Here is a 21,058-nt window from a genome sequence, read left to right as displayed (position 1 = left end):
AAAGAAAAAAAATCATGTACTCTCTATGCAATATTTCCTCCAAACTGAATAAGTTCAACAACCTGTAATTTTCTCACAAATTGAAGAAAATAAAAAATCCTTGCCACATGCACACCTTCAATACCCATATCAACACTCTGTTAAATAAGAAGGTTCTCATTTGAAAACTGTAGGAAGGGTTTTCTGAACAAATTATGTACTATCTTTGTAATAGTTTCTCAAAACGGACTAAGTTGATCAACCTGTAATTTTCTCAAAAATTGAAGAAAGTATAAATCCTTGCCACATGCACATCTTCAATTTCCATACAAACACTCTGTACAACAAAATGGTCCTCACTTGAAAATTGTTGAAGTAGTGTTGGAGGAGTTCACCGGACAAATTATGTACCTTCCATGTAACAATAACTTTCAAATAAAGGGGCAAAACTCCTGCAAGAGAGGTCAAAAAGGATCAAAATTGCAACATGCTCTAGAGTGATCCACAAAGAAGCTACATATCAAATATCAGCTTGATATGTGACAGAGAAAAAAAATAAAAAACTGAAAACTCCGAACAAATGGATGGACGGACGTACGGACACCGCTTTACCATAATATGTCCCGTTTAGAGACGGATGTATAAAATTTGAGGACGTTTTACCAAATGTTTAATGTTCATTATTATGTACACGTTTTGAGCCTTCCATTGAATATTTCTTCACCCTTTTCCTATCAGGTGATGGTGTATTTCTTAACTTTGAATACCACATGTATGGTACACAGATTAACACCTTGAACATCAATATCTCCACTCCTGTCAGCGGTAATAAAAGGCTTTGGTCGAGGAATGGGGCACAAGGAAATCAGTGGCACCAGGCCTATGTTTCATTGCCGAGGAGCTCTTCTTTAAAGGTTTGTTGAAGCATGTTTCATGAGCAGAATTGTGTTTAAGCGTTCGATTAAAGTCTTACCTTTTTAAAATTTGGACAAAACTTTTGATGTTTTGAAATAAAACTGATTGAAGTCAATGTGTGTCTGTGACCTGATCAGGATATGGGGCTCACGGCGGGTGTGACCGGTCAACAGGGGATACTTACTCCTCCTAGGCACCTGATCCCACCTCTGGTGTGTCCAGGGGTCCGTGTTTGCCCAACTATCTATTTTGTATTGCTTGTAGGAGTTATGAGATTGATCACTGTTCGTTATCTTCACCTAGCAATCTGTGACATATGTTACTTCGTGACAGTCAGTGTATGTACGACTGTTGTCCTAAGATTGATTGATTGATTGTATCTTGCTTAACGTCTCGGTCGAGAATTTTTCACTCATATGGAGACGTCACCAAGACCGATGAAGGGCTTCAAATTTAGGCCTATGCTCGGCACTTATGGTCATGGAGCAGTGAGGGTTCTTTAGCGTGCCACACCTACTGTGACACGGGTCATCCGTTTATAAGGTCATCTCCGAGGACCCGTGACATTCACACCTGATGCCGAGCGTTTGGCGATGGAACTATCACTACCTGTTTTAACGACTTAGGTCTGTCGCGGCCGGGATTCGAATCCCGGCATTCCACATGCAGGGCGAACGCTCTAACCTCTCGGCCACCGCGGCGGTTTGTCCCATGACACCATAGACAAGTGGCAATCCTCAATAATCTGAGGTCACAAAAAAATTAAAAGTAAAATAACAGATGATTTGAATTTTTTTTTATAATATGTAAAAGATATTAAATAATGTAATATATTCAATAGAGTAAGTACTGTATAGGTATCTTGTATTTTAGACCTGGTAGGTAGTGCAACGCCACAAAAAAAAATTTATAGCCAATTAAATTCATCTTAGAGAAATTACAGTAGCGAGGAATAATGTGTTCAAAATCTATTTTTAAATGAAAAAAGATATTGGAGTATTTCTATTTAATGTTCTTTAATTTCCCCACTAAATGTCTTTATCATGACGTAAATATTGAAGATTGGGCGGTTTGAAGCACACGTTTGTAAAAAAAAATGTCAAACTTAAAGGCAGCGCATCGGGAAGTTATAAAATGTTTCATATAACTTAGATTGATAACCAAAACTCCCCAAGAAGTTAAAATCGACTAAATCGCACAGGAGTGTTCCTTACGCTTTGGTATTAAAATGGCAGAAGAGATACAATGATGACATATATGACACCAAGCCTAAAAAGAAAGGGAAACCGAAAAAAGTGAAAAGAAAAGTAGAAATTCTGAACGAGTTAATTTTAAAGACAGACGTCGTACTGTGAGAGAGATATAAGATATGTTATGAATTAGCAAATTTTCTGTTCACTGGATACCATAGGGATGCATACTGGGTACCTCAGATTTTGAAAGATGAAGAGAAAGAGAGAATTTCATATTTCGTAGATGGCTCTGAAACAGCTGAGAAAAATTCATGGATAGAATTGCCAGGTTTCACTACTATGATCAGGAGGGCAAGTGATGAATTAGTTTGTGGAAGACACATGGAATACAAAATCTGTCCAGAAACGCATGTTTATGGACAGAAACGGCAAATATTTTACATAATTTTGCTGTTCCTACTGGCCAGACAGTTGACACAGCCTATTAATCACAGTCGTACGTTGACTTAAATTTACCACTGAATACGCCGGTTTCGAGATACTCTCCTTTGACGACGCTCTTCAAGGTAGGAGGTTAAATTTGTCCCATAATAAACCGGAAGGTGGGACAGATTTACGTCACGGTTTGTATACATTGACAACTATGCCCATGTATCATTGTTGCGTGCCGGGATGTACGTCTTCGACGAGGAAATACACCAACTTGGACAAATATCCTCATATGAAAGACACCAAGTTTTTTTTCGCTACCGAAAAAGACTAATCCGCGGGCTAGACAGCAGTGGATAAGGCTTATCAGACGAGAGAAATCTTGGGTAACGAACAAGTACACAAGGATTTGTTCGTGCCATTTTGAGCCAGAATCATCAGTACCAACATTATTCCCTTACAACAATTACAAAAAGCCATGCTTTAGTAGGTAAGTAGAATTATCTGCACTTACAACGAATAATAATCAAGTTTTAAACCATTATAGGAGCCTAAGCAGACGACAGTAAACTTTGTATTTTTACAATGCATTTTTCAAATAACAAATTCATTATTTGGAATCAGATTTTCTGACATGCAGCTAGTGCTCCATGTATGTTTCGTTTATTTTTGTAAATTTCTTAAATAAACATGCACTGATAGCTTTTATTATTGTTAAAATATAAAATTCAAACTGGCATATTTCAATGGGGAAATATTTTACAGAAGAACCAGTAACTCTACACAGTGTGATTTCCTTGGCGATGCATGTGATGACAATGATGGTGATGATGCTGTGAACATTTTTGAGAATCCACATTACTATGAGGAATATGACATCTCATTTGTTTCTAAAGAGATAGATGTCCAACAGGATATGTATGATGGTAATTATTATAGATGTCTATGTTTTCTTAATATTTGTTTGATAAAGTGTTGTGAAAATTTGTTTGAATTCACCTGGTCTTGTTATAAAAACCAAGCATCAGAACTTCAAAACTATAATATATAGAATCTGTTCCTTTTTTGCATACTAATATTATAATATTAATAAACAATATTTAATAACTGTGTATGAATGTATATGTGTGTAATCAATATTAGGGGTTTATATACATATATATGTATACATGTATGTATATTGCATTAGGAAAGACATGAAATCATACAGCCAAAACAATTAAAAGAAAAATACGCAGTTCCAAAGTATATTCATATATTTATTTATATTTTGAATATGCATGGATTATTTTCTATCATTATTAAAATAGAACTAGTATTAATTATCAAATCATGCAGGACCCAAATTGGCATAAATGTGTAATATGTATAATTAATGGATATAAGTGAAGACAATACACAGGGAAGAGTAATTTGCTTGCATTAATGCCTGGTGAAGCAAGAGTCGGTGCTAGATATATATAGATTAAATGTAGAATTGCATATGCAAAATATTATGGGACTGGTTCATCAACAAGTTCTGCTGATGTAGAGGTACAGGATACAGCAGTGCAGACAGATACAACGATGGACGACATTAGAAGTATGTCTGATGAAATCAAACGCCTTCAGTCAAAACTTAATGACAAGACCACTCTTTTGAGGGAAGCGTTTACAGACACTGTTACTAAAAATGATGAAAATGTTAGGTTATATACAGGGTTACCATCACTGGCAATGCTGCTTGGTATTTTTAATATTCTAACTGCAAAATGCCCTTCATTGAAATATTGGTCAGGTCAATCTACTGCTCAGGAGACAAATAATCACAGAAACAGACGTGGAAAACCTGGTCCAGCACGAAAATTACCTTTATTCCAGGAATTTATCCTTACCCTTGTTCGTTTGCGTTTAGACCTCTTTGAATTGTTTATTGCTGATCTGTTTGGAATATCTAAAACAAGAGTTTCTCAGATTTTTATTACATGGATAACTTTTATGTCCAATGTATTTGGAAAATTTTGAGGTGGCCATCTAGAAAGCAGGTTAAAAAATGTATGCTCCTTTGTTAGCTGACCTGTTTTTATATTCATATGAAGCAGAATTTATTCAAAAACTTCTACGTGAGAAGAAAAAATCTCTCGCTGTGACCTTCAATTCGACTTTTAGATATATCGATGACGTTTTGTCTATTAACAATGATAGCTTTCATTCATATGTCGATTTGATATATCCCTGTGAGCTCGAAATAAAGGACATCACAGAGTCGTCCACTTCTGCTTCATACTTAGATATTTATTGAAAGTAGACATTAACGGCAAACTAACAACTCAACTGTATGACAAACGGGATGATTTCAGCTTCTCCATCGTCAACTTCCCACATTTATGTAGCAATATTCCATTATCACCTGCATATGGTGTTTATATATCTCAACTGATTCGATATGCAAGAGCTTGTTCTGGGTATAGTCAGTTTTTAAATCGAGGTAAGCTACTGACAAACAAGTTGATGGTACAGGGATTTCAACAGTCTCGATTGAAATCAGCATTTCGCAAATTCTATGGTCGTTATAACGATCTAGTTCGTCAATACAACCTCGCATTGGGTCAAATGCTGTCTGACGTGTTTCATACCGATTGTTAAGCCGTTCTTGGCACACTGATTTTGACTGCGGATAACTCCGTTTACCTGATCAGGATATGGGGCTCACAGCGGGTGTGACCGGTCAACAGGGGATGCTTACTCCTCCTAGGCACCTGATCCCACCTCTGGTGTGTCCAGGGGTCCGTGTTTGCCCAACTATCTATTTTGTATTGCTTGTAGGAGTTATGAGATTGATCCCTGTTCGTTATCTTCACCTTGCATACCATTTTCATTTAGGAAGCAGTACCCCAACACTCGTGTCATAATAGATTGCACTGAATTTTTTTTGCAAAAACCAAGATCTCCAACTGCTCAAGCAGCTACATATACATGTAGTACTTATAAGTCCAAAATCACTGCAAAATGTTTGCTTGCTATAACAGCCTTCTGGAAATATTACTTTTGTATCCAAACTTGATGGTGGAAATGTATCTGATAGATATATTACTGAAGATTCAGGATTTTTAGATTGTTTGGAAGAGGGTGATGACGTTACGGCTGATAGAGGATTTACAATAAGAGATTTAGTCACTGACAGAAAAGCTACTTTGAACATTCCTCCTTTTACCAGAAAGTGTTCGTGGGGAAAAAAGAAACGACTCAATGTTAGCGAAATAAAACAAACACGCAAAATAGCAAAACTTAGAATACATGTAGAGAGAGCTATACAGAGAGTTAAATTATTTAGGCTTATAGGAAATATTATTCCATGGTCACTCAAACCTGTAACTAATCAAATGATCAAAGTTTCGGCATTTCTTTGTAACTTGATGCCAAAATTAGTGAGAAAATAGTTTAAGTCATTTGTAGACTTTTGAAAGAAACATGCAGTTTATTCAGCATTTTATACATGAAATTGATTTATGATAAGTACATGTATTTTTGACTTAATTAATATCATAAAAATACATTATATCCTTAAAATAAGAATAATGTGTACTTCATTAGCAATCATTATTTACATGTATTTTGGTTTGTGTTCAGAAATGTACATAAAATATAAGGATAATCCGAAAATATCTTGAAATCAATTTATGCATATCTTGATAGCAATACAACAATATATTGCATGCATTCCAACTTTGGACATCATATTTCTACAACATTCCACTCAACTTTGGCAGTAAGAATTTCCCAAAAAATATCTTTGATTTCATAAACAATGAATTCCACAGTGATGAATCAAAGTAAATTCTTTCACTGTAAATTTTGTGTTTTCCATTTTTGACATCACCTTCTAAATACAATACAAAATCACACCACTGTGCATTTGCAACTGCCATTTGAGTCTGAATTTGTGTGTACCAATTTGAGGTCTCTTTTAATTTCATACACCCATTCTCATCCTTTTGAACATGATAATTTTCATTGAAAATCTGATCTACAGTGAAATTTCTGAATTTGTATGGACATTTAATTTCAAGTACTCCTGTCCCACAACACTTACATTGTAAAATTCCATCTGGTGAAGCACCTAAATGAGATTTACTGGAATCAATTATAAGACCTGAAGTTTTCAATTTACCACCTTTGTGTTCTGCAAGATACATTTTTTCATATAAATTTCTTGCCAAAACTTCTCTTTCCTTACCATAAATAGTGGCAGGGGTTGAAAATGATGTACATTCATTGCTCAAAATCTGTTTTACTATATAATTATTGGGGTCATTTCCTTTATAATGACAAGCATTGTGTAAGATGGAAGAAGTAATTCTACCATATCTGTATTGGTACCAGTTAACTGACTCTGACTGGTGGTCAGTTAATCTATTGATTTCATTACAATCATTTTCATCCATGCATGTTGGTAGGTAGTCAAATACTGATATATTTCCATTAGGATCAAAGTTTGAAATACATTGCTTTAGGGTTTGGGGTACATTTTCTTCACTGTAATCATTGACAGTAGTGTCAAGAACTTCAATAATTTGAGTGTCAAAACCTTTAACTAAATCTAAAAGCATACCATCAACATCACAATTATTTGTACAAAGAGTTGTCGGGTCAAAACTGTGTTCAAATGGTAGAATACGAGACTGTTCAGTTGACTGTTCAATTTCATCCAATAGTTTGGGTTTTGACTCTTTCCGAGGAACATCCCACATACATTTTCTGTCAGTACATGTTTCAGAATTCCTATCAAGATGCCTCTCTGACCACAAAGTCAAACTGAACAATAAGGCCACAACATGTTTACATCCACCATCATCTCTGAATAAAAAGATATACTTTATTTAAAATATAATCTTGATTAAATTTTTATGCTGCAAATATTCTCTTACATGATCTATAGCTATGAATATTTTTATATCCTTATAAAGAGTATATATTTATTAATATGTTTACTACAAGTTTTCTTACAATAAAGGCCGGGTGATCAGATTCACAATTACACACAAATGTTTGTTTTTCACTGTTAATGATCAAAATGTAATGCCCAATATGTTTAAAAAGTTATGGCAATTTTATTATAATAGAGAGTTTATCATTTGTTGTGTATATACAAAGATCAAGGTACATGTATGTTAGTTTAAGAAGTGTTGAAATGTATCTGGTTAATTATCTAAGTTTGATATATTCCATCACATTTCAAGTATACTTTAGGTGATATGTGCCATTTAAAATCAAAATTTGTTTTCAAACATTATTAGGATGCTTTGAATTACAAAATTAACAGTTCATTAGTTTGTAAAAGCTGAGAAGCAAAACTCAATTCTTGTTAATATAACACATAGTTAAGGCTGAAATATTGCTCTTGTCCTTGCATTAAGAAGGTCGAAGTTTTGGTTGTCAACTTTTACTGTTTACTGTTGTTGTTGTTTTTATTATTGTTCATCTTATTTAAATTATGTAATCATAATTGGAAATAGGGTAATTCCAGCTGTTATGGGTTATCCTTAGATTCTGTTAAATGATAACATTATAAGTCATGTTCAGTTGCCCAACTCTATTTTGTATTGCTTATAGTAATTATGAGATTGATCATTGTTCGTTATCTTCACCTTTGGTGTCATGTTATCCTGAACTTTTCCAGGTTATTTATTTTTACATTGTTATAATTGCATAGTGCAATGATTATGTCAGGTTTCAATTTGTGATTTTAGATTTATAATCATGACATTCTGTGATATTTTACTCCTGAATAAATTGAAACTTGAAATGAGTTATATTTTATTGTTTTAACATCAAAAAATGAAGAAGAAAAATTGTTCTAAAAAATGTGAACCAGCCCCTTTAATATTGTACAATTAGAATGCTGGAGTACTTATCTATATATCATGTATTCTTATCAGCATGATCAGCCAATATCCATGCTTAATGAATGTATTAATTATAAACAGAATATTATCCTTGACATTGAGCAGTTTTACTTTCTCTGATGACATTATTTAATAATGTAAAAAAAAAAACCTAATTGAAATTGTGTAATGTGAAACTTAATCGTTATAATTAATTTTGATATTGAACATTACTTACCCAGTGCAATCACAGCCAGCAGAGGTACAACTCCCATCAGTGCAATTAAGCAGGCACCATGTCCTATATGGATCAGCTGACTGTGAAGTCTCTGTAACACACAGCGATTTTACATATAGATGGTTGTGAGTTAACTCATGACAATGAACAGAGTGGATGAGATTAGATTTAAACAATTTGTAACCTCGTTCAGACTTGTAATGTTGAAGACGGACAGGAGACCACTCAGCATTGGCTTTAGAGAGCAAATAAACAAACACATCAGCTTGAGTAAAAACTGGAATATGTTTTAAATCCTCAGACCATTTATTCAGTTCCGGAGATGAAACAGTTGGAAATTCAATGATTTTTCCATCAATAATCAAACGGCTTCTCTGACGATAAAAGTCTCTGGTGTCATCGGGCGTTTTCAACACGGGTAATTTTAAATCCACGGCTTTTTTTTTTTTTTTAGCTAATTCCCGAAGCTGATGGACACTATAGTCACTAACAGTTATTCCCCGTTCAATAAGAAATTGTTTGAGTTGCGGTTTTAGCAAAGAATCTATGTTTAAAGACATTTATATTTTTAGCGCGTCGCTATTGTTTTCATTGGTGATGTGTCCCACTTTCGCTTCAACTCGCGTGCTATACGCGCCTCCTAAACAGGAGAGTTCCTATCTCGAAACCGGCGTATTAGATTGGAATGAATCACTGTTGAGGAATACAAAACCTACGTTCAAAAATCCGGTACAATACAATAACGGTATGATTTGAAAACTTAATGCGGAAACAAAGTTACACTTGTTATTCTTGAATTGCTGTTAATGGTACGATTTAGGAACACTAGGTCGATACTCAAGGCCGAAAATAGGGAAAATATGCACATATTAGCTACGAATAAAGGAAAGTTGCCATCAGGATAACACGATGAACCACACTGCAGAGCAAATGGAGTTAGAACTTGACTTACTTGGTTGACAAGTGAAGATAACCAACATTGATCAATCTCATAACTAAATTAATTAATTAGATTAATAACTTAGTCCAGACTTAATACCAATGGATTGTGCCTTGTTTCCTTACCCAAAGGCTGAAGGGGAGACCAGATATATTCCGATTTAGAAAAAGCACGAAGCTAGAGACATTGAGGGTCCTTGCTCGAATGGGCCAGAAATGGTTCAGTGACATGATTGAAAAGTGGACTGATTGTTCTAGAAAATATTTTTAGCGTAATGGCAAATATTTTACGAAAGCATAGGAAAGGTGCTTCTTTTATAACTTTCAGTTTAAAAGGTAAAAAGTGTTCAGAGCTATATGTTATGTTTGTAGATTTATAAAATCATAGTATGAAAATGCATTTGAAACGGAAGTAAAAGATTCTACTCAACAAGATGTTTCGATTATTTATATGGTATAAAGCACATTGACAAAGTGGGTGAAAATATTTTATGTTGCATATTTTGCCGCTATGATCAACACTATAGTATATAGTAAATCTCTTGTTATCTTCAATTCGACATTTGAAGATATCGACGACGTTTTATTTATTAAGAATATTAATAAGTTTCATTCATATGTCAATTCGATATATTCCAGTGAACTCTAAATAAAAGACACCACAGATCAGCCACTTCTGCTTTATACTTAGATATTTTATTAAAAGTAGATATTAACGGCAAACTAACAATTCAACGTCATGTCAAACGGGATTATTTCCGTTTCTCCATCGCCAACTTCCCATGTAGAAATATTCCATTACCACTTGCATGGTGTTTATATCTTTCAACTGATTCGATACGCAAGAGGTTATTCTGCGTATGGTAAGTTTTTAAATCGAAACAGGGTAGTGACAAACAAGTTAATGGTGCAGAGGTTTCAACAGTCCCGTTTAAAATCAGCATTTCGCAAATTCTATGCTCGTTATAACGATGCAGTTTGCCAATACAACCTATCATTGGATCAGATGCTGTCTGAGGTGTTTCATACAATTTTTGAAAGGTCGTTCTTACCACACTAATGTCGACTCTAACTCCATTACATGATCAATATACAGGGCTCACGGCGGGTGTGACCGGTCGACAGGGGATGCTTACTCCTCCTAGGCACCTGATCCCACCTCTAGTGTGTCCAGGGGTCTGTGTTTGCTCAACTCTTTATTTTGTATTGTTTATAGGAGTTATGAGATTGATCACTGTTCGTTATCTTCAACTCTCGGTACTGAATATTGTTTTTTTCCCCGGAAATAAAGTAAAACCACTAAAATTATAGTTATTATTCAACAAAAGAACAAGGAAGGAAATACAATAGTTTAATGAAATTGTGCGGAATAATTCTTAGTCTCAAGAAATTTGAGTTCAGCTCTCGTACACATATCTTTAAGCTGTGGATGATTTAGATTGATGTTTTCAATGGTAATTCTTAGGAAGTTAAGTGGGATTGACCACCATCAGATTCATGGCAATTCACAAGTGCAATTCTTTTTCATTATAAAAATTCTGATCTATTTCAGATAATTATTGAGGCAATACAAGGGAACTCTTATCAAGGTGATATAGCCATTGACAAAGTGAATATTCAAAATATATCTTACGATGGTAAGTCATTTTGTTAATTGTTCCACATATATTTTTTTTATCAGTATTACTTGTATGCAATTTAACCTTTCTTAAAACCAATAGGAAACTTGAAGCAAGACATCTATCATCTTCGCTAGACAAGATTGTCCATTTGCTTGAAATTGGTAGATTGAATCTATATTTTCCATTCCTTGGGGGGATCTATAATGGTTTATCACCGTTAGATAATCAGTGCTCTTGCATATCATAATCCTTTTGACAGAGAACAATACACCGATCCAGTTACAAATGGGTGTATCGAATTTTATTTAATCAGATGACGTTGTTTGTTTCTGCGTACATGGCCAAACATTGGTCGGACAAAAATGGCGCTTGTTTAGAATTTGTGTTGATTGATTGATTGATTGATGTTCTTCCGCCACATTCAACAATTTTTCAGTTATCTGGTGGCGCCCAGTTATTTTTTATTGGTGGAAGAGAGAACCCAGGTACAATGTACCTGGGAAGAGACCACCGACCTTCCGAAAGTAAACTGGGTAACTTTCTCACTTACCGGCACGAGCGGGATTCGAACCCGCGCCGACAGAGATGAGAGGCCGTGTGATTTTGAGCGCGATGCTCTAACCACTCGGCCAGGGAGGCCCCGAATTTGTGTTGAGATCCTATTATAAGTTATTTTTTTACGTTATTAAAGATGAGTATTGCTTAATAAGATATACCATAGTGAAGCACTGCTCACACGGAACTGCTCACACGGAACTAATAAATCGGATAACAGTTATCCGGATAAACTTTATGGGCACGAAATTCATCCCATTACCGAAGCCAAAGTCGGAACTCGACAAATGCTTGCTTTGGATCTCGCTCTTTCGAAGCTACACCCTCAGCTAAGCGTTGACAAGATTACGCAGCATACATATCTTCGCTCCAAGGTAAGTGAATTTCATTTTTTTTCCTTTTATATAAGAGGAGAAAACTCACTCGATCACTTTGTGTTAACTGAAATGCTGAAGACCAGAAAGTTGGTACATAAAATAGATTTCCGTATATAAACTAAAACTGTTATACAAGTATTACTCAAGAACAGAAGCATTTTAAAATGTAAAGACGTACATGTATTCTAAATGCCCGTGGTACATGTATCAAGGGTCATTAAGCGCCTTTGCAAAAATAAAAACGTGGCCTTATCACCTCTTACAGGCAGGTCAAGTATCGAGGAAAATATTTAATCTTGTACCTCTCGGATTACACATATTAATTGCATAACATAATATAAACAGTTAGGACATTTTTTTCTAATCATTTGGTTATTGAAAACTTAATTTTGCTTTATTTTAGCATTTTATTTCAATGGATGGACGTACCGAAGAGTACCCGGATCCTTGTGATGCACAGAACTGCAGAAAGCGAGACGAAATATTAGATACACGTACATGTATATATATATATATACATATATATATAGCACGGAAATAGCAATGAACTCTTAAATGAACATAACTGCCCTAAGTGAAGAAATATTTAATATAAAGCACTGAAAATTTCACTTTATATGGATTAATAGTTAATTAATAGATTTAAGTCTGTATTGTGGTTAATTATCGCAAAATTTCGGCAAACGAACTATTAGAATTAATTACTATTAGCATAAAGAAGACCGAATGCATGTAATTTTGTATACTTTGAAAACATGAGATGTGTCCTTTAAATGTACGTTAAATAACTGTATCCCATTTCCATTTCTGATGTTATATTAATCACAAGAATAGTGATTAATGAACTATCTTATGTGCTATTACAGTATTCTCATCTTTAGATGTGCTTTCATGGGTTTCAAGAGAAAGACAGCTAGAGGAAGAAAATGAATGTCTACGTCGTAAAATTTAAAAGAAAAGAATATTTGATGCTGCTTGCCAAACCGAGAGAGAAATTTTTTCAATGCATAAGAAGTTTCAAAGTCTAAGATAAAAAATCTTAGGTTAACCTATGCTAGGTTTGTTATGCTTATTGCTTTCTCTTTCCAAGTAGTGAAAATCCAATAATGTATGAAGACAAAAGAAAAGAAGTACACGGTGACAGATTTCCATTGCTACAGCAGGTGTTTCAAAATTGAAATTGCAAAAGTTTTCTCAAATCAATATCATTAAAACCTATGACTTTTCAACACCATACACGACCATTCCTCACGATAAATTAAAGACTAGACTTTTTGACATTAATAGACAGTTGCTTCTTCAACAAAAATGGAAAAATGAAATATTCATATCTAGTGATCAGTCATCCAAAACTTACATTTTGAAGCACCACTCTGATTCCACGCACAAGTACTCCGAAGTTGAAATAAGAAATATGTTCCTCATTGACAATATCTTCGTGGTCTTTGGTGATCAGGTCTTCCAACAGTATGTTGGAATTCCCATGGGCACGAATTGTACTCCTTTGTTAGCTGACCTGTTTCTAAATTTATATGAAGCAGAATTTATTCAAAAACTTCTACGTGAGAAGAAAAAATCTCTTGCTGTGGCCATCAATTTGACATTTAGATATATCTACAACGTTTTGTCTATTAACAATAACAAGTTTCATTCATATGACGATTCAATTTATCCCTGTGAGCTCGAAATAAAAGACACCACTTCTGCTTCATACTTAGATATTGTATTGAAAGTAGACATTAAGGTAACTCCATATTCGCAGTTTTATCTGATATAAGTTTAAAAAGTGTATTTATTTCCATTAATTAGATTTAAAACTAACAAATTATCAAATAAAATATATAGGTCATCACACTTTTTAAGATGTGAGACATACATAAACAGAATCATATATCACAGTCAGAAAATTGCAATTTTCCTTGAACAACGTTATCAAAATTTCGTAAAAACTGGTTATGACGATATCATAGCATTATAACAATTTCATGAAACTGTTTCTTCACAAAAATATACAAAATGTCTGTAAAATATAAAGGAAATATACCGCATAATAGACTTGATAAAGAAATCAATGAAAACAGAGTTATTGCCCTTGGATTCAATATTTTTATACTTATCATTGATTTTTCATCTATAATTTAGACTTTTGAAATAGTTAATTTTTAACAAGAATTTTTACAATAACTATCGGAAAAGACTCCAACAAAATTTATGTTCCTATCATGCATAAATCTAAATAAATCATTGATTTTGCAAAATCTGATGACATCACAGGAGGGTGGAATTACTTTAACGGTAAACTGACAACTTCACTGTATGACAATCGGGATGATTTCAGTTTTTCCATCGTCAACTTCCCATATTCAAGTAGCAATATTCCATAATCACCTGCATATGGAGTTTATATATCTCAACTGATTCGATATGCAAGTATATGTAGCTTGTTCTGCGTATTGTCATTTTTTAAATCGAGGCAAGCTACTGACAAACAAGTTGATAGTACTGCATTAATGTCTGACAAAGGATTTTTAATTGCAAAAGAATGAGCAGATTTAGGTCTACAGTTAAAAATAGTTCACCCCTTGCACCTTGTTCTAAGCCATTTAGTGAGGGCGATGTAAGTATCACAAGAAAAATGGCTTCACGTAGAATACACATTGAACATGAAATCAATCAAATAAAGTGTTTTGAATTACTGGAAAAAATCCCTTTGGGTATGTCTAATTGCATTAATGCACATTGGTTTGTAGCTGCAATACTGACAAACTTCCAAGGTACTTTAGTGTAATTGTAAAGAAACATTGTCTCTAACATTAGGTTTTTTGTTCTTTCTTACTTACAAATTTATAGTAGAGTCATTTATCAGTGCTATATACATTAGTACATGTAATAAATTGTACGGTATTAGTTCATAGAAATATAAAGTATATTTTCGTGTAGGGATCTATTTGTAGTAATACTAGAATTCCAAGTTTAGAGATTCTAGGATTTAAATATGAATCAAGATAATATTGTTTTATATGCCCATTTACCATCCCTTCTGTCTATCATATTGTATTTATAGTTTATTTAGAGAATATGAGTTATTGTAATGCTGTTTCATGAGTATTATGATCAGCCGGCTATCCATGTGTATAGGTATATGTTATTTATTTATGAAGTGATTGAAATATAATAGTCATCAGGCAAGTAGTATAATTTAGCGGTAAGATGAAGAAGAAATTGACTTAACAACTTTCTGCAAATTCTTGACAAGCCAAAGTGAAGGGGATCTGCCCAAACCTCAAAGTCCTAGTAAGGGGGGAGGTTAGTCCTTCAGTACATGGGTTAATTGGTTCAATATTACATTTCCACTACTATTTACATGTATGTTAAAAAGAAAATGACGGGGGTTGGAGCAACCAGCAAATGAATTAAACTGTGCATGCAGCAAACAATAACGAAAGGAGAGGGGGAATTCGAAAAGGGGGTAAACCCTTCCCCATTTTTTGATTTGTTGCTATGTGCCTGTTCATAAGTTACAATATTGATAAAACCTTCCCCATTTTTTGAGTTGTTGCTATGTGTCTGTTGATAAGTTACAATATTAATATGATAAATATTTTATTCTTGTGTTTCAGAACTGTTTTATTTATAAATTATAAAACCTAACATTACTTGAGTTGTCATCTTTCATTGGTGTACACACCGCCGCGTTACTCTAAAGGTTAGAGCGCTCGCCCCGTATGCGGAAGGCCAGGGTTTGAATACCGGTCGTGACAGACCTAAGTCGTTAAAACAGATAAATGACAGTTCCATCGCCAAATGCTCGGCATCAGGTGTGAATGTCACGGGTACTCGGAGATGACAAACGCGATGACTTCAACTTCTCCATCGTCAACTTCCCATATTTTTGTAGCAATATCACCAGGGGTCTCTGTGGCCGAGTGGTTACAGCATCGCGCTCAATATCACACGACCTCTCACCTCTGTCGGCGCGGATTCGAATCCCGCTCGCGCGGGTAAGTGAGAAAGTTTCCCAGTTTACTTTCGGAAGGTCGGTGGTCTCCTCCTAGGTACAATGTATATGGGTTCTCTCTTCCACCAATAAAACTGGGTGCCATAAGATATTTGAAAAAAAAAGTTGAGTGTGGCGGAAAACATCAATCAATCAATCAATCCATTATCATCTGCACATGATGTTATATCTCTCAACTTATTCCATACAGAAGAGCTTATTCTGCATATCGTCAGTTTTTAAATCGCGACACTCTACTGACAAACAAGTTGAAGGTGCAGGGGTTTCAACAGTCTCGTTTAAAGTCAGCATTTAACAAATTCTATGGTCGTTATAACGATCTAGTATGCCAATACAACATTTCATTGGGCCAAATGCTGTCTGACGTGTTTCATACCGATTGTTAGACCGTTCTTGCAACACTGATTTTGACTAGGGATTACTCCGTTTATTTGATCAAGATACACACCTCACGACGGGTGTGACCGGTCCACAGGATGGTTATTCTTCCTAGGCACCTGATCCGACGTCTGGTGTGTCCAGGGGTCCATCTTTGCCCAACTCTCTGTTTTGTATTGCTTATAGGAGTTATAAGACTGGTCATTGTTCGTTATCTTCACCTTTCATATCTCTTTCCATCACAAAGACTGAAATCCACAAAGATATATTCATTCCAATATCAAATAGAGCGGCAACAATTTACCAACTTTTCCAATCAAAATCTTTACAAAACATGAATGTGAAAGCTTTGATCCAAGATAATTCTTGGTTTGTTGTGGTTTGTTTTCCTGGAACGGTGGAACTTGATGTGAATATGTACTGCTTGATTATCTCCCCTTGGAAGGAAGTATGCCCGATTTCAACAAACATAAGTCCCCTTTACCCAAGAATACTTCATGGCAAGTGTTTTAATTGTCTCGGCGATATTAAGAAGTCGAAGAATTGAAAAATTAACTCTCGACAGAAGACGGATTTCAGCAAGCTCGCTAGAGCTCTTAGTTCAGGAGAAATAAAGGAAGTCAAGGAAGGGGAAACGTAGCTACAACTTTAAATTAGAGCAGGAAACTGCCTCTAGACTAGTCTGCGAATTACGTGAGAAAAAATTCTACTCTAAAGCCATTTTGTTGTGGGAGAAATCCTGCAATAAAGCATGTTTCCCTGGGGGATTTAGGGGGGAAATCCTCCTGTATAAGATCAGTGATTAGGCATTGAATGTTATTTTCTTGTGGTTTCTTTAAAACGAACAACTTCAGATTAAACTTATATTCAATTTGAACGTCGAAATATGTTTTATGTGTGCGTCGTATTTTGACATTGTAGAAATACATTTGTTTCTTGGTTGCAGGTGTTACCATTTATCCTATCGACGGGAGCACTCTAACGGGTGATGATCGATCAACGTCCATCACTGTTTCGCGTGGTATACCATTTGGAAAAGCTACTTTTAAGAAAGTTTATGTATGTGCCGTTTAGCAACAAAGTTTAAAGAATACATTATGTGTTCATTATATGCGCATCTGGTGCATCAAAATTGGTACCGTATAAGTTTTACATTATGACCCCTGGGTCGAGGCCTCTGCTGGTGGACTGTTAGTCCCCGAGGGTCTCTACAGCCCAGTAGCTAAGTACTTCGTTACTAGCTTGAAAATACGGATGTATATTTAATTGCTGTTATAAAATTTAGAAATTCATTTCACAATTAAGGATTATCTCCCTCATGCATAGCTCTTATCCTTGGACGAATTTGGCTCCACTTTTTTGGTACGCTGTTTTTGGCTATATTTAGCTCTAAAACTTCATAGTTATTTCGGATTTCAAACATTTCGGTTGAGCTTCACTGAAGAGACATTATTTGTCGAAATGTGCATCTGGTGCATCAAAATTGGTACCGTATAAGTTTTACATTATGAGAAATTCAAAACTAATTAATCTCATTTCAGCTGACCACCAATGGACTCGTAACATTCAACAAGTCAGTGACTGCATATACACCTGCACTTGACTCGTCCTATCCGTTCTTGGCTCCCTACTGGACTGATCTTTATCGTTCATGGAATGAAATGGGCAGCGTATACTACAAAGTCTACAGAAACACGTCAGAGCTGCGTAAAGCATCTACTGATGTACAAAAGTTTAGCAGAATAACTTACTTTCAAGCCGAATGGATGTTGGTGGCAACTTGGAATAATGCGATGTTTTCCTCCGATGTCAGTTTTACTTCTAATGTGGTTTGAAAGCATTCATCTAATGTTATCTGTTTTAAGCTTAACAATCTAGAATGTGTGATTTTTATCTTATCAAAATTTGTTCTTCTGTGTCCTTGTATTCCTTTTTCTTTTTACACCAATAGGACAATATTGACTCGAACTGAATGACAAACAAACGAACATTCACACCCTTTTAATGGCATACAGGACATTTGTCAATAATAAATAATTTTATGTGAATTTCACATACAATTCACTTGCATTCTATCTCATTTCTGGAAACAAATCTTAGTGTATATTACCATGTCGGTTTTAGAGTTTGCATATTTTGATTATTGTTGGTTGCTGGTTGTTGCAAGTATAAATATAAATTCAGCCATACTGTAGAAATTGGCATTACCGTAGTATAGAAGAAGGCAGAAAGCTTTTGAACAGTCGAGAATCGAACCCAGGGCCCTTACATTACAAATTAGGTGATCTAATCACGGAGCCTCCGTGGCCAATATAAAAGAGTTGCTAATATTAATACAAAGTGAAATTTAAAATTATTTCGGAAATCATACAAGAACTCATCAGATCGAGATGACAAAATAACATTATAGAAAATGTCAAATGACAAACGAAATGATTTCAGTCTCATCATCGTCAACTTCCCATATTTCTGTAGCAATATTCCATTATCACCCTATTATGCCGTTTATGCATCTCAACCTATTCCATACGCAAGAGCATGTTCTGCGCATGATCAGTTAAGTTGATGTTACAGGAATATCAACAGTCTAACGTACAATATGTAAGTCATGACTAGGTCGTATAATGATCCTATGTTCGGTGGCTCTGAGGCTTTTACGTCCCAATCGAGATTTTTCACTGATATAGAGAGGTCACTACCTGTAGATGAAGTGCCAAACATATCGACCTACCCATTGCGTTTATGGTTATAACAGTAAGGGTTCTTCATCATGCTAACACTTAACATGATCTCAATTTTTACGTCATATCCAAAGACCCGTGACTTTCACTCCTCCTAGGCACCTGATCCCACCTCTGGTGTGTCCAGGGGTCCGTGTTTGCCCAACTATCTATTGTTCGATATCTTCACCTTTCATCAGGCGCTTGGAAAAGTAAAAAGCATTGCCTATCTTAAATGTCCTAGGTTAAGAACCGAACCATGGATTTCCCAGTTGCATCATTATTACTATAAAACCACAAGTAATACATTATTGCGATGAAATCTTTGCAATCTACAGATGCATCCCCAGTTCTGTTGTGAGGTTACAAAACTCAATGACGTTTTGAACATTAGTTTGGCATAATTGTTTAGTTGAAGCAGTTATCACTTCCAATGAACCAGAATCACTCTATCATTGGCAATGTAACAAAACTTAAGACAGTGTAGATTCCATTGGGTTTAAGGCCGAGTCGACTGTGAATAAGGCGGAATGAGTCATGTGGGCTATAAGCACCCTCCCTATTTATTTTTTTTTTACAGAAGACTTAAAACAGTGTTTTGCATACAATCAATCATTTATACCTTTGCTGTAAATATTTCTTAATAAACTAACCATTATTCAATTGTAATCAATTATATATACACAACATCATTAACATTATGCATTCAAATGACACGTGAGCTTTTGCAAAGAACTTCACCTAATAACTGAACATGTTTTGTACCTGATATTTTCTTTTTGAATTACAGAGCATTACTGTGCAGTGTGTCGTGATTACAGATTATATATCTACACATGTAATCTTCCATTATGTCAACGTGAACGTTAAATATCGGGGCAATAATGTAGGAATTGGATTTAACAATGGAGCTCTTGTAAGAAACCCATACTCCCAAAGTCCTAGTACACATCAGATGAGCACCCATATCGGAAATACAGGTAAAATCACGATGCAACCACGCTGTTGTCACATGCAGACCCTAATACTGTTTAAGGACATATGATCCACCCTTCAATGGTTATAGATTTTGTAAAATTATATACAAATCTTTTGATATTGCTAAAAACCCATATTTGCCCCCTAAAATGCATATGTATCACAAACCTTTCCCCATGAAATAACCTTTATTTTTGCATTATTCACAAATCTTTCTTTGAAAATGCAATGGAAAAACTTTACGAAAAATTGAAATCCTTCAAAATTGTCCTTTTATTGGTGCATTTCATGTATTAATGACCGCTTTATCTCATTGTTTGATCACATGATAGAAAATCCTACGTCAGCCTAAATCTTATTTTATTTGATGCGTCCCAAATCTTGGGCCTCATATAGCTTTAACCCATTATGAAAACTTCTCTTGATTGAGAGGAAGTCTGAATCAAAAGACATTTAATGGATGAGTTATAATCTGACTAACGCAACTGTAAGCATCGTGAGTTTGCCATCTTGTGACTTAAATGAATAAACCATTAAAACTCCATCACAAGGCAAAGAACGCAAAACGGCGTGTATTTCTTTAGTTCACTTCCTTCCTTTTTGAATTGCCTACAAAAGTTTTGAAAAATAATAACGTTCTTTTTCTCCAAAGGATTGGTTGGACTTTGGTTCTACACAGTGACCCAGGGTGAGTTCTAAAATATTACATCAGTCAGGGAATACAGTAGAGTTTATCTCATGTTTTAATAATCAAACAAACGTAGAAATATCTAAATCAAAGGAAAAACTCCAGTACACAATATTGAATTCATGGTCCTAGGGTTTAGGACTACTAGGATTGGGCTATCTATTT

At 35.0% G+C, this 21,058-nt stretch overlaps 1 protein-coding gene across 1 annotated transcript in view; it reads left to right on the top strand.

Annotated features, from left to right (window-relative positions):
- The first annotated feature begins 314 nt into the window (after positions 1-314).
- Positions 315-21,058, top strand: part of LOC125671829 (uncharacterized) — a 76,176-nt gene continuing 55,432 nt past the window's right edge. The window contains exons 1-6 of the mRNA XM_048907768.2: positions 315-893; positions 11,110-11,194; positions 17,454-17,566; positions 18,049-18,315; positions 20,018-20,207; positions 20,858-20,893. Coding sequence (XP_048763725.2) covers positions 750-893; positions 11,110-11,194; positions 17,454-17,566; positions 18,049-18,315; positions 20,018-20,207; positions 20,858-20,893 — 835 coding nt within the window. The 5' untranslated portion in view covers positions 315-749. The remainder of the gene's footprint in view (positions 894-11,109; positions 11,195-17,453; positions 17,567-18,048; positions 18,316-20,017; positions 20,208-20,857; positions 20,894-21,058) is intronic.

The sequence above is a fragment of the Ostrea edulis genome, chromosome 4, assembly GCF_947568905.1.
Source record: "Ostrea edulis chromosome 4, xbOstEdul1.1, whole genome shotgun sequence".
Taxonomy (NCBI): Eukaryota; Metazoa; Mollusca; class Bivalvia; order Ostreida; family Ostreidae; genus Ostrea; species Ostrea edulis.
Note: the sequence above shows the minus strand (reverse complement) of the source record. Positions and strands in the feature narration are given on the sequence as shown.